The 25931-nt window shown below is 40.4% G+C and overlaps 1 protein-coding gene across 1 annotated transcript in view; it reads left to right on the forward strand.

Moving 5' to 3' along the window:
* The window catches only part of ADAMTSL3 (ADAMTS like 3), a 226946-nt gene that overhangs the window by 140854 nt on the left and 60161 nt on the right, over positions 1-25931 (forward strand). The window contains exons 4-6 of the mRNA XM_040257464.1: positions 990-1035; positions 10253-10489; positions 18890-19016. Coding sequence (XP_040113398.1) covers positions 990-1035; positions 10253-10489; positions 18890-19016 — 410 coding nt within the window. The remainder of the gene's footprint in view (positions 1-989; positions 1036-10252; positions 10490-18889; positions 19017-25931) is intronic.

A 25931-nucleotide genomic window follows, 5' to 3' on the forward strand; every position in this document is an offset into this window, starting at 1 on the left:
CACAAGCTAAATCCTGGCAGAGACAGTTGTATTTCTTTAGACTGTTTTCACAGTTAATGTGAATGTAGTAACATATGAAAATATGATTAAATACACCTGTTCAATGCATTAGGAAACTTTTTGTTTTTTAGGAATTATGCTTTAAAAATTTTTTTGCTTTTTAAACTTTATTGAGGTATAGTTGATTTACAATGTAACTTCTGCCCTTCAGCATGGTGACTCAGTTATGCATATTTAATTCTTTTTTATATTCTTTTCCATATGGTTTATCATAGATATTGAATATAATTCCCTGTGCTATAGTCCAACCTTGTTCTTTATCCATCCTATATATACTAGCTTGCATCTGCTAATCCCAAGCTCCCAGTCCACTCTTCCCAACTGCCCTACCTTGGCAAACATTAAGTCCATTCTCCTTGTCTGTGAGTCAGTTTCTATTTCATAGATATGTTCATTTGTGTCATATTTTAGATTTCACATATAAGTGAGATGGTTGTTTTGATTAGAGAGGGAGGTTATAGAGGGCCCAGTTAACTTGGTGACCTCAGCAAGTAAGGAAGAAAAATTCTCCCACAGAGGGGTGCTACAAAAAATGCTTCTGCCAGTACCTTTCCTTTCCTTTTCATAGGGGAAAAAAAAAACATATATGCACACATTATACACACGCGTGTGTGCGTGCACACGCACACACACACACACACACACTATACACAATACTATAATACTATTAATTTCAGTGGTTATATGAACCCTAGGGTTAAAACTGTGCTTAAGTAATACTATTATGTGAATTCAGCTAAAGAATTCACTATTGCAACAGTTCTATGAGACTTTTTGGCCTCCTGATTCCTAAAAGGTATTTCTTAGAATTTAAACTTTGAATCTTTGAGTCAGCGTTCATGAATAAAAGTTTTACAAGTGCCTTATTTTTCCTTTTTTTTCCCCTGCTTGCAGCTTCCATGAAATCCATATTTTCTTTTCCCCTGCAGGAATTGTGAAGGGCAGAATATTCGATACAAGACATGCAGCAATCATGTAAGTTCTGTCATAAAAACATATAATCCCATAAAATATGATTCATGTTTTAAGTAATAATATTATGTATTATAAAGCTAATGGCCTCTTGGTACTCCTTGTGGAAAATTTGAATATTTGTTTAATTGATGACAGGTTTTGTGTATCTCATACCTTCCATTTATACTACCTTTTTTAGGTCACTTTATGGTCTAATTTGGTAAGCATTTAATAATTTCTGATTTCATAGAAACAATACATAATACTTATAAATGCCTTCCAAGTTCAAAGTGCTCTATGTGTGGGATTTCACCTGACCCTCACAACCATCTCTGAGATGCTGGCATATGAGGTGTGGTTAGTTTTTTCAAATGAGGGGCCTGGAGTTGAGGGAGGTGAAATTATTTTCCAGAGACCACGTGGGAAGAGTACAGACTTGATCTTCTCTAGCGCTGTTTCTCGTGCTCCAAAACACCTGTCCTGCCCCCTGCAAAATGTATTAAGGAGTACTGAAGGTCGTGACTCAAGAAAATCACACCTGGGAAGGTTTTATAAACCTTACTCTCATCCTACAGTGATCAAAATGAACAAAAAATAAAATTTCAATACAAATGTGCAATGCAAAATAAATGTCAGAAAACACAAATCTTATTTTATACCCACATTGAAATGACAGGAGTTCAAAGGAAATTCTGAAACCCTGGAGATCTAAATCCATTTATTCTAAATATTTCACTTACTGGGGGACTGTCCTCTCTCCTCCTCCTCTGTCCTGGGCCAGTATGAGACTGCAGTCCTGAATAAGCATTTCTGTTCTACTGACTGGAACTTCTCTTCCATGGGCAGCTCTGGACTTGGGGAATAGAGAACACACAGTTTTAGCAAGACCTTTTGTCTGTGGAATTCAAGCCAGGTTTTCAGTCTGTTTTAATAAGTGACAAAGCAGAAATGTTTCTTTCTCAAACATGGGTGGGAAAAATTCTTATTTATTGGGCAGAGGATGAGATGGTTGGACAGCATCACTGACTCAATGGACATGAGTTTGAGCAAACTCCAGAAGATATTAAAGGACAGAGGAGACTGGCGTGCTGCAGTCCATGGGGTCGCAGAGAGTCAGACATGACTTAGCGACTGAACGACATCAACAAATTTTTAGGGCACTCAAAATACAATGACACCCAGCCCTCAGGTAGATATATTTGTGTTCACTATGTCCTAAAAGAGATTTTGGGAGTCAAAGCAAATAGGTTTTGTGTGTCCTTAAGACAAGATGAGCTTGGAGAATCGAGCAACACATGTGTGCTTAGATACACAATTAAGTGAGCTGGAATCCAGGAGGGGATGAAGGAGGGAGAGAAGCTGACCTGAGCATAGATGCAGGCTGGAATTTAGGTATAAGCAGAATCTAGCATGTGGATGCATGAGCAGCCTGGGGGACTTACACACACGACTTTTAGATCTGCTGCCTTTTGCCTGGGTACATTATATTCTTTAATTGCTGCTGTAATGCATTACAACACACTTGCTTACAGCAACACAAATTTATCTTATAGTTCTGAAGGTCGGAGGTCTGATAACGGCTTCACTGGGCTAAAATTATGTGTCAGCAGATCTGCATTCCTTCTGGAGTCTCCAGGGAAGGATCTATTTCTTTGTCTTTTCCAGTTTCTAGAGGCTGCCCTTATTCCTTGGCTTGTGGACCCCTTTTCCGTCTTCAAAGCCAGCAACACTGCATCTCTCTGTCCATTTTTATGTAGTCACATTGGCCTTTGGTGACAACTGAACAAGTTTCGCCTACCCAGGTAATCTAGGATAATCTCCCCACCTCAAGGTCCTTAACCGTAGTCAAAGGATGCTTTGAGCAAAGCCCCTTTTGCCATATAAGGTAGCCTAATCACGGGTCCTAGGGATTATGTTTTGACCATCTTTGGGGAAGGTGCATTATTCTGATGAACACCATGGAACAGCTTGTCTTCTCAAACAAATTGTGGCAAATTTCTTGCAGTCATTCCAGAATAAATTTCACAACAGTATACTCTCAAGCAGTACTCTATGAAGCTATCTGGGGGATTCATTTTAAATGCCCAGATCAAGATATTGCATTCTGAGATTTCATTCTAGGGTGTGTCTATTCTAGCTAATTCCAAAAGACTGCTCTTTTCTGCACAAAAGATAAAGGTGATAAAGGTCTAGGATTATTGGGCCATACAATATAGAGATATATATATAGAGAAAACGTAATCTCTAAAATTGGTGTGTATTGGTTACACTGGTCAAACTCAAACTTTGGTTTGAGTGAAGGTCTGATGCCTTTGAGGCTCTGAGGGTCTTGAGAGTACCTTGATATCTAACTGATGCCCCCGTCAGAGGAATCTGCAGAAGTCTTTACCACCTCTAGGCTGGTAAGAAGGAGATGCTTAGGAGGTGGGAGCTAGTGGATAGGACAGCCATGTAAATGTCACCCTCTTCTGTTTCTCAGAGTTGGAGTCCTACGAGGGTTGTTAGAGAGATTTCATTAGAATAGGACATTAGTTTCTGCACTTGTCGTTACAAATGCAGAGTTTCCAACAACATTCTTTACAGGGAGGAAGGGCACCCTGTGGCAGCTCTCTCATATCGGTAGTGTTCAGGGTGCCTCTCCCTCTCCATGTGCCAAGTATCTGTAGCCACGATACTCAAGCCCTGCTGCAGGCCACATGGATAAAGGCATCCCTAGCTGCAGGATTGATGATCTGTAGAAGATCTGTTCCTCTTCAGAAGTGATTATAGAAACCTTGCAAGGGTGTCCAATGCCGTCAGTCTATGCATGCGTGCATGCTGAGTCGCTTCAGTTGTGTCTAACTCTTTCCTGACCCCATGGCTCCTCTGTCCATGGGATTCTCTAGGCAAGAATACTGGAGTGGATTGCCATGCCCTCCTCCAGGGGATCTTCCTGACCCAGGGATCGAACCCGTGTCTGTCATGTCTCCTGCTTGGGCGGGTGGGTTCTTTACCACTAGAACCATTCTGGATGTAACCAGAATGAACTCAGGGTACAAATATGGTCACATCTTGGTTTCTTTTTTTACATGTAATTACTTGAGATGCCTCCTGTTTTATTAATTAGGGATTTAGAATAACCTTGTTGAAATCTCCAAGGAGTCCAGAGAGCAGGAGTGGGGACTGTTCTGCAGCCCTCATCAAGTGGAGGGAGAACTGAGTTATGAGTCCTGCTGTTACTTCTCAACGCTTCCAATGTCCTCACTGAAATAGGCCACACTCGTTCAGTAGTCAGTGGCTCCCCTGTCCCTGGGGATGGGACACGTCACTCACTCCTCTGAAGGAAGCTGCCTTCAATGATTCCCAGGTCAGGCACTCTTTTTATAAGGGAAACTTGCTTTGTGATCCAAAGATGCCTTCACTACAGTGCTGGGGACCTGAGAGCTCTATGTGATGGGACTGCAAGATCTCCCATTCCATCCAAGGGATGTCACTCAGTGGTCATGAAGGGGAGTGTGCTGTACTGAGAAGCAGAAGCCACTGCCGGTGAGCCCTGGAGACCTGACATTCGGTCCTGTTCCCAAGGTTGCTAATACTTTGCTGTTCCTGGTTATTTGAAGGCTCAGGCTCTCAGCTTTAGGACCATGTAATTTTTCACATGTGTATCAGCTTTCTAACTCCTAACCAAGATCAATAATAATAGCAACAACAATGGCTCAGACTCATTAAGTACTACTAAAAATCCTAGGCATTGTTCTGAGTGCCTTTTCATGAATAAGTAAATTTAATCCTCATACTCCCTACAAAGTTCAAAGTGATTAGGGGAGATGAGACTTTGGGCTGGAAGGTGTGTGAGGTGAAGGGAACAGAGCATGCCTGTGTGCAGTCCTATGGCTTCGGATAATGGCTGTCCTCAGACATGATCCTCCGATCAGCACTCAGCTTGAACTCTTGCCACCAGGGCTGGGCCACTGAGGCCTCAGGGAAGAATTATCCTTATCAGGGGTATATGGAGAAGTGGAGAAGTTCCAAGAGCAGTCATGCATGTCAGCAAGGAGGCCTTACACCTGAATTCACTCACTCATATGTTTTTATACCAGGCTTTATGGGATTAAAGGTAAAGCTAGAAGAGAGCAAAGGGAACATATTTTTAAAAATGAGTATATCATAATTGGGAAAGAGTGCTTTTGTAGCCTGAACCCATTTTTATACAAACACAGACTGAGGCATGTGTAATTCTACACACTGGGTTCCCTGGGCTCCCTGACAATTTTCCAGAAGAGGTAACATTTGATGTGACCCCTGAAAGATCCTTTATACTCTGGATCCTATATTCATAGGCTAATTTCTGACAGTTTTTTCTTAGAGCTGTTTTTTTTTCCTATTACTCCTACATTAGGCAAGGACCTTTTCCTCTCATATCTGTTTCAGAACTCCAGCCCATCTTGTTATCATCCTGGCCCTCCTAAAATGCCATGTATTGTGTCCCTTTTCTGTGTCACTCCCCACCATATGTCTTTATTGCTTTCAATTCCCCTCACTTGCATTTCAGGCCCTCCAGCAGTTGGTGAGATTTGTATCTTATTCACCCTGGCTGGACAAGGCTGTACCTCATAGATATTGAACTTATTTCTACGGTTTGCCTTTTGCTTATTTTGTCTCTCATATCTTGTCCTATTCACATCATATCACCCGTTAGGTCCCTTCTGAACTGTTACTTCTTCATGAAGCATCATTTGCTTATTCTAGCTGATAATGGCCACCTATGGTAATTTATTTTTATGCTGGGAAAGTTGGCATTTGGTATGTAAGAGGATCATGAAATTTAGCTCATACTACAATATGGATAGGAAGATAAGATAAAATGTTCATATTTGCTTATACAAAAATTGTATTTCTCCTGAGTCCCTACTCACTGGTTATCTAGGGGAATATATCTAATCCAAATTAAAGTTTGATCCAGTCCCATTATATAAATCATCTCTTAGGAAATGGTCTCTCTCACATAAAAATACTCAGTTTATCAGATAGTCTCTGTCTCAACTTCTCTCCCTAAGTCATCCATGCTAGTTGATGTATTCTCATGGCTTAGGAAGGAAGGGAGACCTCTGTCTTTAGAATGGTCCTTGAATGGGTGCTTCCCTCTCCACCTCCCTCTCTTCCCTTCCTCCCATCTCTTCCCCTCCTTATCTTCCTCTTCACCTCTCTCCTCCTCCTTCTCCTTTTCCATTTCTGTGCCTCCCAGGCCGGCTACTCCTTCCTGACTGAGTCAAATCTTCCTGATTAGGATTTATTCTCTCCTTATCAGACTGATTCTTTCCTAATCAACTCTATTTATTCAATTTTAAATTTAATTTTTGGATAAAAATTTTATTTCTTTCATTGCAAAGTCCTGCTGTAAGTCTACAAACAGCAATAGATAACCTACTGTTTCAGTGAATTCCATGTACATGGATTCTACATCTCCAATACGAAAACAAGCTCAATAGGTAGCTTATGGATGATATTCTTCTTTTGTGTTCCTCACAGCATGTCACCTGGGCAAAACCCATAAAGTATATTTAATAAATAAGTGTTGTCTTGAACTTAACTGATGTGAAGAAACACTTCTCGGGCAAAGGGAAGCAGAAGGATGTTTGGCATCCAAGCTTCCTAAACATCAACTAAACTTTAGACACAAGGATCCCTAGATTGTCTCGAGCCAGGGCATGGAACCCAGCTGAAGCAAACTAGACAGGCTTAGTGTTGACACTGAAAGAGCACCATTGAATGAAAGCATTAATATAAGTAGTCACTGTCCCCCAGAATGGCTAGAAAGCAGTATCATGGAATGGAATGCTCATTACTTTGGGACTCAGTCTTGGCTCTGTCATATTCTAGTTGTCTGTCTTTGAGCTAGCGACTGAAGACCTTCTGGATCTGTTTCCTCTCTTTATGAAAACGAGGCTAATGAAATCCTGACATACCCCATGTGAAGGGTGGTTATGACGAGAAAATGTCAGTGATATTTCCTGGTAAACAAGAAAACACTGTCTAGATATATGGCTGTCTTAATCAGGGGTCATCATTTGTAAGGAATAGAAGCCCACTCAGATTAGCTTAAAGAAATGGAATTCACTGAATGGGTGGGTGGATGTTTAGTGGAATTTAGGCATAAGCACATCTCGAGGACCCAGGAATCAGAAAGTGAAGCCTGGGTTACTTACTCCTTCAGTTGAAACCCATGGTTTGTGATCTGACCTTCTTTCATGTCTAATTATTTTTTCTTTGCTGTGGGAACTGGCTCACTTTGCTTCAACATGCATCACATAAAAAAATGACTAGCCTAGCCCAGACTAATGTGAGTTCTCAGCTTCAGTTCTTCTGTTGCAATTCCAAATTCCTGGGAAAGGTTGACCCAGCATGGACTAGTTGTTTGCCTCTAACAGCCTTGGCAAAGGAGGCTGGGTCACACAGACCAACCTGGCCACCCCTTCAGCAAGGGCTCAGGTTCGGCTAGCTTCCTAGCTGCTTTCTGTTAATTAGCTGATTTTGTAAAGCTTCATTGGTTTGGGGGGTTTAAGACATTCAAGAGTCAGCTAGCACTTGCAGTTCCTGGAGCACGCTTAGGATGGTAAGTGGGCCTGATGCAGGGAAAGTTATTTGTACCTTGCTCTCTAAAATTCTCTGGTTTGGATTTCAAAGAGTCAGATATAGAGAAAATAGGCCATGGCTGAGGAAAGAGGAGTTGAGGTAATTTCATTACTGATGATCTTCTCTATGGCTAGATGGAAGACAAAGCCCTTATTCCAAGAGAAAAATGTCATCCAGTCTTAATCTTCTTCAACTTGATTCTTTCATATCTGTGACCTTGGTTAAGGGTTAATCTTGCTAAAACAAAAAAAAAATGTAGACACAATGGATTCACAACAAAGTAATACAACTAATGCCAGGGGAAAGTTTATTAATTCTATTTTATGTGTTCCCTAACTATATTCAAAAAAGGCTTCCCTGATATCTCAGTTGGTAAAGAATCTGCCTGCAATGCAGGAGACCCTGGTTCGATCCCTGGGTTGGGAAGATCCCCTGGAGGAGGAAAAAGCTATCTAATCCAGCATTCTGGTCTGGAGAATTCCATGGACAGTACTATATTCAAAAAGGATTTGAGGCATTTTATAAGGGTCTAAAGCATAAACAAGTAAAATATGAAAATCAAGTAGTGAAAAGAGGATAAATAGAAGAAATTATATTTTAAAATTCTGGCTGATAATCTGTTAATAACTATTTGCAGAAAAATAAAGTTAGAGTTCTACCTTACCCCATAGATCAAAATAAATTCCAAATGCAATAAAGAGTTAAGCATAATTGCTAAACTATAAAAGAACTAGAAAAATACATTTAAGTGTTTATCTTTTTCATGGCAGGGTGGGGAAAGCATATCTCATTAGTAAAGAAAGAAACCTTGAAAGGAAATATGAATATGACTACATAAAAATTTAAAACTTCTTGCTTCACAAAGCACCAGAAACAAAATTAAATGAGAAAAATATTTTCAGTACAAACAACAAAGAGTTGATAGCTTCACTATGAAATTTAATAGCTTTATCTGTTAAAATAATAAAAACACAAACATTCCATAGATAAATGAAGGACAAAAACCAAATTTTTGAAGAATTAATGCAAGAAGCAAATATACATGAAAAGATACCAAACCTAAATAATGAAAAGAAATGCAAATTAAAACATTGAAATTAAAAAAAAATTGAAATTCTATTTAACACTTATGATTAGAAAAAAATTTGGAAAATTATATCCGAACCAAGAAGAGATACTGAGAAAAGGGACCTTATGTATCCTGATGATAATAAGAAGACCTTTCTGGAGGGCAATGAAGCAATAGTTTGAAATGCTCATGAAACATACTCTTTTTCTCAGAAATTTTATTTCCAGAAGTTTGTCCTTGGGAAATAATAAAATTTGGTCAAAGACTTATGTATAAGAATCTTTGTTATTTATTCTTTTTTTGAATAGAAACTATTCCCAAAGTTTTTACAATGAACATTTATTTCTTTTGCAATATGAAAAAAAATCACCTCTCTGAATCTATTTTATTTAATTAAAAAGTGAATTCATTCCCATTAATTGGGAAGTCTGTATTCAGTTTTGAAGAGTAAAGTAGCATTTTTTTCATTCAGCATCTTGCTTTGGAAATGTCAGATGAGATCAGTTAGTAATTAAATAAGATCCTTGAGTCATCAAAACTTGTACAAACACTTTTTACCTTTAGTATGAGAGCTCCTTGGGGCTTCCCTGATAGCTCAGTTGGTAAAGAATCTGCCTGCAATGCAGGAGACCCCAGTTTGATTCCTGGGTCAGGAAGATCTGCTGGAGAAGGGATAGGCTCCCCACTCCAGTATTCTTGGGCTTCCCTTGTGGCTCAGCTGGTAAAGAATCTGGCTGCAATGCAGGAGACCAGAGTTTGATCCCTGGGTTGGGAAGATCCTCTGGAGAAGGGAGAAGCTACCCACTCCAGCATTCTGGCCTAGAGAATTCCAAGGACTAGGGTTGCAAACAGTTGGCCACGACTTTCACATGAGAGCTCCTTGGGGCTGTTTATTAGCTTTTTATTGTAGACAGATTTGAAAAAGCCATGTTGTCTCTTTCCATTCTAGAGCCAGTCAAAGGCAGGCACTGGGTACCAGTAAAGTGATGACTGGGGGCCTGAGAGCAAGAGAGGAAAGGCCGTGAACTAAATGACAAAAATAGTGAAACAAACGCAAGTTCCCACATTAGTGCAGCAATTTGGGGCCACCTAAAATAATGGCTAATAATCATTTACGTTGAAATGGCTCCTGAAGGCATGGATGATGATTAATATTTCCTATGGAAGGCCTTAGGTCACTGGGAAAACTCCAAAAACATTCCATTTCCCTGGTTTCAAAAACAAAGAGGTTATGTAATATGTTTGAAAATTTATATTCAGTATGTTTAAAATAGAGCGGAATTAGGCATTTACATAGGGTAAGCTTTAATTCTGAAAAAAACTACCTGAGTGGAAAAATAATCAGAATAAATTAGGTGATTCCCTCCGTGATCAGAAAATTCCACAGTAGAATTCCACACTGAAGATTCTGAAGTTTTTTTTTTTTTTTTTAAAAAGGAATGAATGAAGTGACTCCCGGAGAGGAGGTGAGGGTCTGCTCTCATGGAACTCTTGCTCAGCCTTGCGCTGGCCCAGCTCACCTAGTGATGTGCCTGTGGCCCTTTTTCTCTGCTTTAGGACTGCCCTCCAGACGCAGAGGACTTCCGAGCCCAGCAGTGTTCAGCCTACAATGATGTTCAGTACCAGGGACGTTATTATGAATGGCTTCCACAGTACAACGACCCTGCCGCCCCCTGCGCACTCAGGTGTCAGGCCCGGGGACAAAACTTGGTGGTGGAGCTGGCACCCAAAGTCCTGGACGGGACTCGGTGCACTGCTGACTCCTTGGACATGTGTATCAGTGGCATCTGCCAGGTAAGCCACACCTGCTTCCTGGGCTCCTGTCTCCAGCCGGTGCTGCGACCACTGTCAGTAAAGATAACCTTTCTCTTCCGTACTTCTGTTCATGCAGACGAAATATTGCCTTTGAGGATTTTAATGTAAAACATATTTTAAGGAGTGTTATTCACCTGTAGATTATATTTTACTTATTCAAAATAGTGTAAATTTTGCCCATATAGAGTCAAAAGACAATAATATATGACTTGTGGATTTTTCTAGATCAGTGGTTCTCCAACTTGAAAGTACATCAGAATCACCTGAGGGACTTGTTAAAACACAGTGTTCTGAACCCCATTCCAGAGCTTTTGACCCAAAAGGTCTAGGGTAAGGCCTCAAAATTTGCTTTCTAACAAGTTCCCAGGAGGTGCTGATGCTGCTAGCCCAGAGACCCCACTTTGAGAACTACTGATTTATTGGTATTGATAGGTTCTCTAAATTTTCTTGTTAAAAGTAATTCATTGTTTGAGGCTGTGGGAGCAGTGACTTATTTACTAAGTAATTAGCATGAGTGTACTCCAGCAGACTTTTTAGAGTGATCTTTGCAGAGTTGTGATGAATGTGACTGAGGTATAACCCCCCCATGGCTTATAATAGGGGTGAGGACTCAGAAGACTATGACAGGTTGCTGAGACAGTGTGGGGATTGTTGGGAAGGGATAGAATTCTACTCCATTCCTTTGATCACTGGAAAAAATTGTAAACATAGAGAATGCTTACTATTCCATCTACCCTATTATGTTCATAACAAAAACAGCAGTAGTAGTAGCAAATGTCCCTAACCATCTACCAAGTATCAGACCCTGCCAGGTATCTCTGACTTCTTATACTTGGAGGAACCGTGGTCTTGCTTATCAGATGAGCTTCTCCTTCCTACATCCCTCTGTCTGGAAAACAGTCTCCAGTTGCTCACCACAACACCTTGGAGTCATTCTTTTCTTAAAACCATTTTGTTGGAGTACAGTTGTTTACAGTGTTGTGTTACTCTCTGGACAGTAGGTTCTCCTTAGTTATCTATTTTATACATAATGGTGTATATGTGTCAGTATCTCTCCCACTTCATCCCACCCCCTTCTTCCCACTTGGTGTCGTACATTTGTTCTCTATGTCTGTGTCTGTATTTCTGTTTTGCAGATAGGTTCATCTGTACCTTTTTAAAAAAAAATCATTCTTGAGTTTTCTCTTTCAATCTACACATGTAATCTATTGCTGAGTCAATTCTACCTTCAGACAGCATAGTTAGATCTTGTTTTTTGAGCTACCGTGACATTCTTTATCTTTTTAACTTGTACATTTCAACTCACTGCCATACCCCAGTACTTCCACAATATCTGTCCCCATCAAAGGTCCTTAATTAAAAACTGGTTGAATAAATGAGTCTTATCTACTTGCAGATGCAAAGGTTGTTCATATCTCTTGGTCTCTTTTATTTCTCTCTCAGCCTCCAATCTTGAATTTTCTAGTTCAAGTTTGATGTCCATTCTGGGAGATTCCACAAATTCCTCCAATACACCGTGGGAATTCCTCCAGTCCCCACCCCTTCTCAAATGAACTAGTATTGTTCTTCCCAGATCCACTAGTTATTTAAACTGATATCTATTAATTTCTGTTTATGACACCACAATTCTCAGTGTTACCTTCCTGAATTCACGTTGTGGTTACCAAGTGTATTTGCTTACATGTCCTCTATCCTGATACTTCTATCAAATTTCTCACATTTCACTTTTTTTCCCTCTCTACTTTCACCTTTTTACTCCAAAACTAGACTAGCCAGTCTCCCTTGGTGGCCTAACCAATCTCTCTTCCTTTCTCTTCTACTCATAAACCATCTTATTTGATGTTTGCTGCTGCTTCTAAGTCACCTCAGTTGTGTCCAACTCTGTGTAACCCCATAGGCGGCAGCCCACCAGGCTCCCCCATCCCTGGGACTCTTCAGGTAAGAACACTGGAGTGGGTTGCCATTTACTGTTGACTAATCTTCCCAAAGGTCAGAGTTTATGACTTTATTCTTTTATTATATATGCTGTCAGTGATTTCCCTTTATAACCACCAGTTAACTTTTGGGCTCTTCCATGAAATAATAATAATAGCTATTTTTGTTCAGTGGAATTATGCTTTTTTGTTTTCCACATTATGGACAATGAATTGTTATGAAAAACAATTTAATCTGGGCTAAAGAGGAGCAATGCCATCCAGTCAATGTTTGGACACTGAGGCTTTGAAGACTTGAGTAGAAGTTGCATAAACCAAGATGAGGAAGAGAATCCCAGGCAGAAGAATAGAGTTTGTAAAGAGATGTGACAGTAGGTGTGTTTAAGCATCTTTGACTCATTTTGTAGAGTTGAGGTGAAAAAATACCTGTGGGACAAGGCTAGAAGTTGAGACTGCAGCTGTAAGTGGAAACCAATCATGAACTAATTCTGAAAGTTGTGAAAGGAGCCAGTGAAGAATTTTTTAAGAAATAGTTTGGTTGGGATTGTCTCTAGGAAGGTCAGTCAAGTGGCAATGTGGCAGATATCTGGGGAAGATGGGGTAAGAGCAGATAATAGGTTAAGTTGGGATAACAAGAGGACTTCCCAGGTGGCTCAGTGATAAAGAATCCACCTGCCAGTGGAGGAGGCCCAGGTTTGATCCCTGGGTCAGGAAGATCCCCTGGAGGAGGAAATGGCACCTCACTTCAGTATTCTTGCCTGTGAAATGCCATGGACAGAGGAGCCTGGCAGGCTACAGTCCATGGGGTTACAAAGAGTCAGACACGACTGAGCGACTGAGCAGGTGCACAGGATAAAGGTGGTTTTCAGTGCTGAATTAGTCCCTCTAGAATGTGTGCTTCCTGGGACTTCCCTGGCAATTCAGGGGTTAAGACTCCATGCTTCCAATGCAGAGGGTGGGGCGCAGGTTTGATCCTTCGTTGGGGAACTAGGATCAGATGGAAAAATCAAATTAAAGTAGAATGTGTGCTTCCTATCATGTTTTTGTGAGTCTGATGGGCAAACGGAGTTTTGGGGCAGGTGGTACCTTGCTGAAAGCTGAGTGCTCTTCTGGCAAGGCCATTCAGGTCAAAAGAATTGTATGCACTTCTTCAGAAGTGACTTACATGCTTCTCAGTTGAATTCAGGATCTTTCCTTCCGCGGGATAATGTTCACATAAATTCCCTTTCCTGGACAGTGTGGCTATGGCTGTCCACAGTTATCAGGATGGGAGAAATTAAACTGTGTGGTTCTCTCTGATTACTTCAGGATCAATGAACTGAGCCCTGATGTTCACTTGGCAGAGACTACAAATAATCTTTGCAAGTGTGTTTAGAGTTTGCTTATTTACATGACTGTGTCACTGTGCTCCTAAGAACAACCTACCGTGAGTCTGAGCACAGCATCTAACATTAGACAACTATACTCACTCAGTGAAATTTGCTTCTGCTTTGGGGGCCTGGTTTTTACCAGAAATAGGACCTGTTTGGAACCAGATCTGCAGAACAATTCCAATATATCTTTCAGGTTTATTGAATTCCTTGACAACTGGGTAAATGAAGAAATCTGTGTTTCTAGTGAAAAGAATAGCATCCAACACATACTGGATGCTTCCTCGGGGTCAGGCACTGTCTAAGCCCTTGGCTGTGTTAGCTCATCAGACACTCTGAAGCCGGGATTGTCATTATCCTCACTCTATTCATAAGCAAACTGGAATTTGAAGAGGCTAAGTGATTTGCCCTGATGATACAGCTAGAAAATGGTAGAGCTGGAATTTGAACCCAAGAAACTGAATTCCAAAATCTGTTTTTTTAACCTTTGTGCTATATTGATGATATTTGTACTTTTTGTGTTGCTGCAAGTATCAGCGAAGTTTGTAACTGGAAACGAGATGAGATTCTAGTAGCTGACAGTTAGCACAATAAATGAGTGATGCTTAGACAGTTTAGGATAGAGGTTGAAACTCAAATATTTACACCCCCCTCAGGGAGGAAGACTGCTCAGGTGTAGTCATAGTGAGTAATGAGGGCTGTCATGAGCTGGAGAATATATACCTGCTTGTTGATGTGCTCAAGGGATCAACCATATATAAACATCAGTTTTTGTCAACAGGAGCCAGAAATCTAGATTTTAATGTGAAGTGTTCAGTTTCAAGCAACACCATGATGTTAATGACCTTGCTCTATCCATCAATAGTTAAGTAGAACTCCAATATAATACAGACTAGGTTTTCCTTCAATAATAAACAACCCCCCCAAAACTCCATGGGTTAAAACAAAGATGACTTTTAACTCATGCTACTTGGCCAGTGTGGGTCAGCAGGGGTCTCTGCCCTCAATGTCTCAGAGACACAGACTGAAGGAGCCTTTATTTACACACACGTTTTGCATAATAACTACAGTAGTGAGGAGGGGAACGTGTGACTCACGCCCTGATCCTTGAAGCTTCTAACCAAAGTGATGCAGACCTTAGACTCATATTTCGTTGGCCAAAGACAGTCAGTGACCACACTTATTTCTAAGGGAGTGGGGAAGTGCAGACCTCCATGGGCTGAAGGGAGAAACTAATTATTTATGAATATTCCTAATGACTGCCATAGCTCCATATACTCTGATTTTTCAGGCAGAAATGTTAGAATTTTTGTAATTCAATTTTCAGAGATCTCAAACAGAAGTTGACTCAGAAAATTATTTGCTTCTTGAAGGATTAAATTTGACTGATCTGGGAAATTTATACTTTGCTCCATCTGGAGTAAAGACCTTTATTTAAACACTGACTTCTATGAACAGTGTAAGAAATCATAGGCCGAAATTATGAAATAATCCTTTGCTGAAGTGACGATTTATATATGAGTATTTATTTCCCAAAGCACTGCTCATATATCTTAAATTTTTATTTATATTATCCCCTGTCTTGTGTAACTTGTCTCATCAACTGCACTGTAAAATAGGAATCCCATCTTATTAATTTAGACTCTGTAATGCCTGGCTCTATTCAAATTGGCTGTGTGGATGTTAATACATTTTATTGATATGTTTATCAATTAGTGATTTTTAAATCATTACAGCTAGAGATCTTGACTTCAGGAGAAGTCACTGAACTTGAAAATGCTTCAGGCAGTCCTTAAAAAGCTGCTCATTGTTGATTATGATGAGATCTGAAAGCCAATATTCAGTAGTCCCTCAATTTCAAGGGCAGTTTTGGCTTATCTCCTATGAATCACAAGGCAATCAGATCTTTTCAGATATTATTTTTCTGTGATGTTTTCACATGCTTTTTTTGGCTGCAAGATTTGGATGAACTATAGCTTTAAAAATTATGAAATAAATATCAGTGCTCAGGGAGGTATTTGATTGCCCAAGATCTTGCAAGGCTGTAAATACTCTTCAAAATAAGCCCATCCTAGCTCCTAAACCCACACCCTTCCTGGATGACCAGATAAAGAGCGATTTTCATTCTCATGAAATGTGAAGTGCTCAGGGACTCACATGTGTGAGGACAGAGCTTGGCCCAGGAACAGTATTTCTATAATTTAATGGTAGAATTACTCCCCTTGGAGAAAGTTGCTTGAACACAAGTTACTCATTGATTGAATCTTAAAAATGCAAGTATGGTTCCAAAATCAATCACTCTTAAGTTATTCCACATGTACTTAGTAAATATTAATATAATAGCCTGTGTAACTGGGTTTGTTGTTGTCCGTCTGCTGATCCTAAAGGTGAGGAAGGTAGAGCATAGTGATAAGATTCCGGTGTCAGAGGACCTGGATATTCAAACAATATACTAGTTGTGTAATGTTGGAAAGCCACGTAACCTCAGAAACAGTCAGATGCCTAATTTGTAAACAGAGATAAAAGGTATCAAAAGGTGGCCATGAAATAAATGAAATAACGTGTATTACATGCTTGGCATAGCACCAGCATTCAATAAAAATCAACTATTATTATTACTATTTCACTATTACCTTTATAAAAATTCATATAATCAGAATGAAAGGATCTCAGAGGATTCAGCTGCTCGTCAAATAATTTAATCCCCTCTCCAGTTTTCCTGTCCCAAAGTCTCCTACCTAGCCTGTGATTGAATATTTATTGTTGGATAACTGACTCTAAATACGTTCTCATATTGAACTAAATTACACCTAAACCTGTAGCTGTCACCGTTTGAAAATACACAGAACAAATGTAAAGCCTTTCTTCACGACATCCCTCTGTGAATTTGAAAATATCTCTAATCACAGGTTTTTCCTCAAACTTCCTTGGAACTTTTCCCACCTCCCCCTGAAACTTTCATTTGATCTTGTTCCTTCCCTTCAGCAGCAGCACTTTGGAAAGAATAGTCTATAGATGTGGTTTCGACTTCCTCCAGTTTTATATTCCCGTCAACACCTTGGATACACACTCTGATCCAGCAGTTCCCCCAAGCTGAAACGTAGGGGCTCAACCCGGGAGTCCAGGCAAAATGAAAAACAGAGAGAGGTGATTCAAGGGACTCTGTTTTGTTGAGCCCTTCAAGTATTCTAATGACTGTACTAGGAGTTTTATATGCATTTTCTCGTTTCATTCCTAGTATAGATCCTGTGTGAAATATGTCTAAGTGTCCCTAGTTCACTCTTGAGGAAAATGAGTCTCCGAGAGTGGCTTGCATTGTTGTACATCCTGCATCTTGAGAGGGGTGGTAGGGCTGTGTTGTTGTAATCAGGCTGTTTGCCTCCAAGGTCTCTGCACTTAACCACCAGGCATTTAAATACAAATAACACTGAATGTGTACAGAGAGTTAGGAATAAACCAGCTCATTAGTTAGTGTTAATATTACTGGGTGTATGTCATGTAAAAGTCATATTTAATAAAATAAAAAGAAATAGAAGATGTAGCCCTTTTTCTCATATAAGGAAGCCCACAGTTTAGCAGATACACACACACTGTTCACAAAAGCTTCCCTCATAGCTCAGTGGGTAAAGAATCTGCCTGTGATGCAGGAGACCCTGGTTTGATTCCTGGAATGGTAAGATCTGCTGGAGAAGGGATAGGCTACCCACTCCAGTATTCTTGGGCTTCCCTGTGGCTCAGCTGGTAAAGAATCAACCTGCAATGTGGGAGACCTGGATTCGATCCCTGGGTTGGGAAGATCCCCTGGAGAAGGGAAAGGCTACCCACTCTAGTATTCTGGCCCAGAGAATTCCATGGACTATTAAGTCCATGGGGTCACAAAGAGTTGGACACGACTGAGTGACTTTCACTTCACTTCACTTCACTCACAAAAAGTAATAATTCACAAGAGACTGAAGGATGCAGTATAAATGTATTCTGAGATATCTCTCTTGTTAATTCCTTATATTTTTAAAATTATTTATAAAAGTTTTTATAAGAATTATATACACACACACATATATATACATACATATACAAGTAAAGATATGTAGGTATAAATATAGATAATGATACAAAAGGAGATATAAAGATCCAGATACAGGATATTGAGAGAGATGGATTTATCAATATGAATAAGATATAGGTATGTGTGTTAGTCACTTAGTTGTGTCTGACTCTTTGAGACCCCATGGACTGTAGCCCACCAAGCTCCTCTGTCCATTGGATTCTCCAGGCAAGAATCTTGGAGTAGGTTGCCATTCTCTTCTCCAGGGGATCTTCCCAACCCAGGGATTGAACCCAGGTCTCCTGCATTGCAGGCAGATTCTTTATGATCTGAAGACCAGGGATGTAGGTATAAATTGAGATTAAAACAGAAAAAAATTAAACTATGGATCAGAAGGATATATTCAAAATAGTGGTCATCTGGAGGAAGAAGTGAGAGAACAGGACTAGGGTAGGGATAGAGAGGGAAGGGGTTGGGGGAAGATGAGAGAGGAAGTATTTGGAATGTTCCTTTCATTTTATGTACATAAAATAGCTGAATAGAAGTATAAATAAAAAACTAAGGGTGAGAATGTCAAGGGGCACCTCCATTCATCTTTAATTCTTTGATCTTTGGATAAAAATCTTATATATAAATGACATGGTGCTGTAAAGCTTTATATGTTATTATTTTTGAGATTTTTTTTTGACCATTTTAAAATTCTTTATTGAATTTGTTACAATATTGCTTCTGTTTTATGTTTTGGGATTTTTTTTTTTTCTTGGCCATGAGGCATGTGGGATCTTAGCTCCCTAACCAGGAATCAAACTCACACGTCCTGGGCATTGGGAGGCAAATCCAAGTCCTAACCCCAAGACCCCTAGGGAAATCTCTTTATTTATTATTATATATTTTAAAATCTATGGTCTCATGAAAGAGAGCCAACTCATACATTTAAGAAGGATAACATCATCAGTATGATTTCTGAAATACATAAGGTCTGATATGCCCATATCTCTACCCACTCCTGACCGCCATCTTCTGTCTGCAGGCAGTGGGCTGCGACCGGCAACTGGGGAGCAACGCCAAGGAGGACAACTGTGGTGTCTGTGCTGGTGACGGTGCCACCTGCAGGCTGGTGCGGGGACAGTCAAAGTCACACGTGTCTCCTGAAAAAAGTAAGTTTTAACATTAAACAGCATGTGCTTTAGACCGTCTGATAGTAAAATAACATTTTCCCATTGCTAAAGTTTTTAGGTAGTAAGAACTCTTTTGACTGGTGTTCTAAAAGACACATTTCTCCCCAAAAGTGTAATAGATCAGATTTTTATTCCCATTACCTCTTCTTAGATTACCTGTTTCTTTGAACTTTTGCCAATACAGAGTACAACTATTTTAATTTGCTGATTTTTTAAGGTAAACTAGGAGTCATTATTTCTTTTTCCCCCTTTTGATTGCTAACAAGGTAGAAAATGTCATCCTGTATTTATTGAAATATTGTCCTGCATTAATTGTCCATTTATACTTTTTTATCTTTCAATTAGCTGCTGAAGTCATTTACTCTTTTCCCTATTTGGATGGTGATCTTTTCCTCACTTGTATCATGAATATATACTATTTGTTGTAACTGTTTTTAATATTCTCAGTTTGTCATTTGACTTTCAGTATTGTTTATAGAATCGGTAGTTTCTAAATTATAGATACACAGAATTCTCCACCTTTTAAATTTGGTAATAGCTGCTTAATTTTTTTTTTTTTAATTAGGGGTCAGTCAACTTTTTCTGTAAAGGGTTAGAGAAGAAATATTTAAGGGCTTTTTAGCCTATATAGTTTCTGTCTTAGCTACTCAGCACTGCTGCTGCAAATGAAAAGCAGCCACAGGCAACCAGTGAACCAATGGGAAGAACTGTGTTCCAATAAAGTTTTATTTACAAAACTAGCCTGCAGGCTAAATTTGACCCTCAGGGTATAGTTTGCTTACCCCCTGCCTTAAAGAGAAAAAATTATATATTTATGCCTTCTGCCAGTGCTTTTTTGTATGTGTGTTCCTACTTTAAAATCTTATTCCTTTGAGTTTATTTGGATTTAACTTATGAAACAGAAAGTGAAAGTGAAAGTCGCTCAGTCCTGTCTGACTCTTTGCAACCCCATGGACTGGTCAATGGGATTCTCCAGGCCAGAATACTGGAGTTGATAGCTGTTCCCTTCTCCAGGGGATCTTCCTGACCCAGGAATCAAGCCAGGGTCTCCTGCATTGGCGAGAGATTCTTTACCAACTGAGCTATCAGGGAAGCCAAAAGTTTATTTATTTTTTTGGCCACACTGATTGGCTTGTGGGATCATAGTTCCCCACCAGGGATTGAACTTGTGCCCCTTGCATTGGTAGCACAGATTCCTAGGGAAGTCTATGAAATGGGGATTTTACTCATTCTCCCCAAATGGGGAGAACCTTAGAGGAGGAGTAGAGGGTGGACAGGGTTTTCCAGGCAGAGGAAACACAAAGTTCATGGTGTGACACTAGAGTGAAGCCTGGACTTTCTTGAGTAACCTAGGGTTGCACATCGGTTAGGGTGGGAGGAATGACACAGCGGCATTCAGAAGGAATCATAAAGGCCTTCATTGTTGTGAGTCACGTTTCAGGTTAAGTGAAGTCATTACAGCAATTTAGGCAGTGGAGGGACTTGATTAGATTTGCATTTTAATGAAGTGATTCTGGCAACTTGTGGAGATGAGCCTGGAAGCAAGGAGTCCAACTAGGATGCCACAGTTATCTTAGTCGGGGTTGTAGTGAGATGGGAGAGGTAAAGGAGCAGAGAGGGCAGGGAGATTTAGGAGAAAGAGTCAGCAGAGTTTGCAAATTCATAGAGTGAAAACTGTAAGAGAGAAGAGGAAGCTAGAATGATGCAGATTTCCCAGCCTGAGCAGCTGGGTGGATTTCTTTTCTGTCCATCTGGGGAAGGAATGCATGGAGAGGAGATGCATACCAAAAATAAGGGTTCACCTCCTTGGGTTTTCTTCTTTCCAGAAATGTGGCCCCGTAAGTATTCAGTGCTTTGTTACTTTTCCGATACCTTTAAACAGAAGTTAATTATATTTTGTTTGGGGTGAAAGAGTTGATCTGAAATGTGACAGTCCATTGTTAATGGTCTTTAGTTATGCATTTTTTAATACATATTTTTTTTAGGTAATTAACTTTTTATGGCTGCATGGGTCTTAGCTGCAGCTGATGGATGGGATCTTCCATCTTCATTGTGACACATGGGATCTTTAGCTGCAGCATTCGAACTCTTAGACCAGGGATCAAACCTGAGCCCCCTACATTGGGAGCATGGAGTCTTAGCTACTGGACCACCAGGGAATTCCCTTTAGTTATAAATTAACTGAGTTTATCCAAAGAGAGTATATACAATATATTAGGAAGGCATGAGAATTTAGCCAGGGAAGACATTTGAGGGGATTCAAGTGAAAAGATAATGAGAAAAGTAGGTAAACTCAGAACTTAGCAGAAGCAGTATGGGAGCTGAAGGAATAAGTAATTCCAAAAAAGGAGGTAATAGTCGTCCATGTGAAATGCTGTTTCGAGGTCAACTGGAATAAAAGTCCAAAAATTTCTCATTGGCAATTTGAAGCCAAATCTGTGACCTTAGCAAGAGTGGTTTCAATGAATTTCTGGCTAAAACCAAAGCCTGATTGCAGTGGGTTTAGAAGTAAATAGAAGATGAGTGAATGAATGGAGGGAAGGATTTTCCAAGGACTAAAGGAGAGGGTACACAATCATACCATGTTAAGAACTGAGTAACTCTAGGTCCCCTTGGAGAACATGGTGAGAAATTAACTGTGTTCCAAAACAGTTTTTTTTTTTTCTTTTCTTTTTACACTCTGTTCATTAGGAGGTAGAATCAGCTGCTTGAGAGTGAAGGCTCTCAAACAGATTCACCAATGGGGATAATAATTATGCTCAGCTCTTAGGGTCATTGTGAGGATCAAATTAAACTACATATGAAAAGGTGTCTGACACGTAGTTAACATTGGCTGAAGGATAAAGGGAGATGACCCTACTCTCTAGCCACCTTTTCTTCATTGGAAGCTATGATCTCTACATCACTTCCTTCTTCTTTAGGATAAAGCATTGGCAAAGGGATTAACAGTAGAAAAAACAATTTCAGTACAACAAAATATCCATGCAAGCTTTAGGAATAATTGTGGCAGAAGGGTGCTTAGTGACTTGAGAAAAAGGTTTAAAACATTTAATACTTTTGAATAATTTCTGCAAAGGAAGAGCCGCTGGAGCTCAGAGACACATCTCTAAAGGGAGCTAGTAGAGCTGGGGGCATGCCGCTGGCAAGTCCAAGCTCTGCCTGCTCTAGGGCTGAGGCTAAAGTTAGCAAAGATGCCTGCCTGCCTGTGTGAAAACCTGGTGCTTCTCATCCTTGCTTTTCATTATGGCCCCTTCATGTCTGTTACTGCTCTGAATCTGGCCAACTGAAGCTGTTTTTGGCTGAGATTTTCTGTGGGCCATATGGAAGCACTTCCCTATAATGATGCTTTGTGTGAAAGAAATGTGGGAAATGAAGCCACGTCTCTCCCTGAGTGTGCATCCCCAGGCCTGCAGAGTCCACCAGGCTCCTTGGGCCTCACCTTGCCAAGCCGTCATTCCTATCTTCCCCAAGTCTCACGCTGAAGGAGGCCAGGGCAGGGAGATGCTGTTGGCAGAGCCCTGCTAGCAAGAAAGTGCATGAGGCTGCTCTTGGGCCCTGTTTCCATCCTGCAGGAGGCAGATTCAAGGTGGAAGAGCCTGGAGCCAAAACCTTCACTGTGAGAAATATCAGAAATTAATCCACATACAACATGCACATTTCCTGTTCGGAGGGAGGAGGAGAGAGGCTGAACTCACAACTGGCATCCATAGCTTTGGCTGTTGGAACAGAGAGCTGGAGGCCACTCAGCTTTTTAAGGAGAGAAGAGTCTAAAAACAGCAACAAAAAAGCATACACCCCTGATTGGAGCATTTGGATTTGGTACTGGAGGACTCACTTGTATTTCCAGATTTTGCCATTGTTTTGACCTTGTCCATGGAAGGACCATGTACCCCTGAGACATATAAATAAATAAGCTCAACTTGTCTGATCTGTTTATAGAGTTGACCCTTGAACAATACAGGTTTGAACTGCATGGTTTTCCATTTTCTTCAGCAGTAAATACTACATGAATAAATGACCTGGTGTTGGTTGGACCCACCCACGTGGAACCACAGATAACAGAGAAAGTGTATATGGAGAGTTGACTGTCAGTTATACTCAGATTTTGTGGGGTTTTTTTTGGCTGTGATGCATGGCATTTGGGATCTTAGTTCCCCAACCAGGGATTGACCCAGCCCCCTGAGTTGAGAGTGCAGTCTTAACCACTCTGAAAAGTCCCTATGCTATGCTTGGATTGTTGACTGTAGGGGGTTGTTGCTCCTAATTGCCGCCATCCCCACCCCCTGCATCGTCCAAGGGTCAGCTGTACATTTTTCCCTGGTGACAGCTAAGGTTATTGATGCAGTGACACCTGAGGCTGACCTGCAACCCCATACCTTCTTACCAAGCATCCTTTGGTCTCCTAGAAAATACAGAATCCTGGGCTAGGTGAACTGTGGGGCTGCCACACAGGGCAGTTCTTACAATGTTTTCTCTTCATACACTTTTTTTTTTCTCTTCATATGCTCTTCATTTCTGTTTTGACTGTTATTTCCAAAAATCATCTGTATACTTAACTTATTCCATGACAAAGAAGACTGTTATTGACTATAACAGGCTTGCTGAGGTGGTAAACAGATTGCTCTCACTTCCTCCTGCCTTTTTACTTCGTCTCTTTCTGCCTCTCTGCCTTCGTCTTTGTAGGGTGAGATTCTGATTGATAGTGCTGTATGCCAGAACTGTGTCTGGCAAAAGAATATTCAAACCAAGCACCCTGTTCATTTTATTTATTTTTTACATTAAAAAAATATTCTTGGCCCCACTGCACAGCTCGTGGAGATCTTAGTTCCCCAACCAGGAATAGAATCCTTGCCCCTTGCATTGGCAGGCAGATTCTTAGTCACTGGACCACCAGGGAATTTCCAGACTCCATTCATTTTCATGGGATATTTAATTCACAAGAGAGAGCATGGCATGGAAGGAGATCTCAAGACTGAAAATGTAGGGCCCTTGCTTTCACCCTTGCCTTGCTTTTCCACATGTTTTTGTGCATCTTCTATGTCCTCTGCAAAAAAAAAAAAAAAAACAAGAGGACAATGACATGTAGGTTCTGTTAAGAAGGAATGTTATGGGGGCTGTTTTTCACAGAGTAGCCACACTGGCAGGAACTCCTGGCTTAATACCCCTTTGTAAATTGCCTTCATATTTACACTTCCTTTAAAATCCATACCCCTTCTCCTGACTTTCAGAGTCTGATGTATCTGGCTTTTATGTCATGTCATCTGTGCTGTCTTGCCCTCATTCACTAGTTTGTGGTCATCTCAATTTTCTGGAAGATTTTTTACTTCCCAGGGACCTTTTCCTCCATGGCTTTTGCACTGACCAATCCCTGAGCCTAGAACACACTTCTCCTAGCTCTTAACTTGGCTGTCTCTTTCTCAACCTTGAGCTTAAGCGTCACCTCCTCAGAGATATTTTCCTTGACCAATCTGCCTAAAGTCAGCCCTTCTGTTTTCTATTTCCTTCTTAGTCTTTATTGCAAGAAGTAATTGTTTCATTTACAGTTGACTCTTAAATAACATGGGTTTGAACTGCACAGGTTCACTTATATGCAAATTTTTGTCAATGGTACATACTACAGTACCGACATGATCCTCAGCTGGGTGAAGCCCCGAATGTGGAAACTTAGATACAGATACAGAGAGATAACTATAAACTATACCCAGATTTTCAACTGCATGTAGGGTCGGTGCCCTTAACCCCTGTGTTTTTCAAGAGAGAGCTATATTTGTTTGCTTAATTCATCTCTCCTGCTGGTCATATGTTGCAAAAGTGGACTCTGTATCTATCATTTTCATCATTTTATTCTTGGAGCTTGTAGGGTACCGAGCATGTCAGAGGAGCTCAATAATGTTGCACGAATGAATACAGGTTCTTCACTGGAAATAGCTCTGCTTCCCGTTATGTTTTTGGTGAGACTAAATATTGTGCAACAGAATTTTGGGACTGGAATTTTTGGACTGGGGTAATGACCTCTTCTTGGCCACTGTCTATGATCTTAGGCAAGATCACAGGAACTTACACTTTTTCATCTGTGTCCTGAATCTGTTAGCACAGATCATGTCTAAGACATCTTTTAGTTCTGAAAAATCTATTAAATATATTTGTACTTTATTCCTTATTTTAAAAAGCACAGACCTTGAGGTGGAATGGAGGTCGGAGAAGTTAGTCCTAGGATCTCATAGGAAGACTTTTCCAAAGCTCTAATGAAAAGGTTCCACAGAAATGGCTTGTCTTCCTAAAGAGCCCGGGAAATTTTACATGTTTATATTGGTTTACATGGACTTCTCAACTCGAAATTCCCTGTCTTTGGTGATAAGGATGCCTTCTACCCCTCAGTACAGGGAGATACCTTCCCCTGGAAGCTTTATCCCTGCTTTCGTCCAGTGGAGGGACACAGTGTCTTCGCAATGGCTGTTTCTTAGTACCTTTAATTCAAAATAATCAGTTCAGTTCAGTTCAGTACTCAGTTGTGTCTGACTCTTTGCGACCCCATGGACTGCAGCATGCCAGGCCTTCCTGTCCATCACCAACTCCCGGAGTTTACTCAAACTCATCTCCATTGAGTCCGTGATGCTATCCAACCATCTCATCCTCTGTCATCCCCTTCTTCTTCCGCCCTCAATCTTTCTCAGCATCAGTCTTTTCAAATGAGTCAGTTCTTCCCATCAGGTGGCCAAAGTATTGGAGTTTCTGCTTCAACATCAGTCCTTCCAATGAACACTCAGGACTGATCTCCTTTAGGGTGGACTGGTTGGATGTCCTTGCAGTCCAAGGGACTCTCAAGAGTCTTCTCCAATACCACAGTTCAAAAACATCAGTTCTTTGGTACTCAGCTTTCTTTATACTCCAACT

Source organism: Oryx dammah, unplaced genomic scaffold (assembly GCF_014754425.2).
Source record: "Oryx dammah isolate SB20612 unplaced genomic scaffold, SCBI_Odam_1.1 HiC_scaffold_16, whole genome shotgun sequence".
NCBI lineage: Eukaryota > Metazoa > Chordata > Mammalia > Artiodactyla > Bovidae > Oryx > Oryx dammah.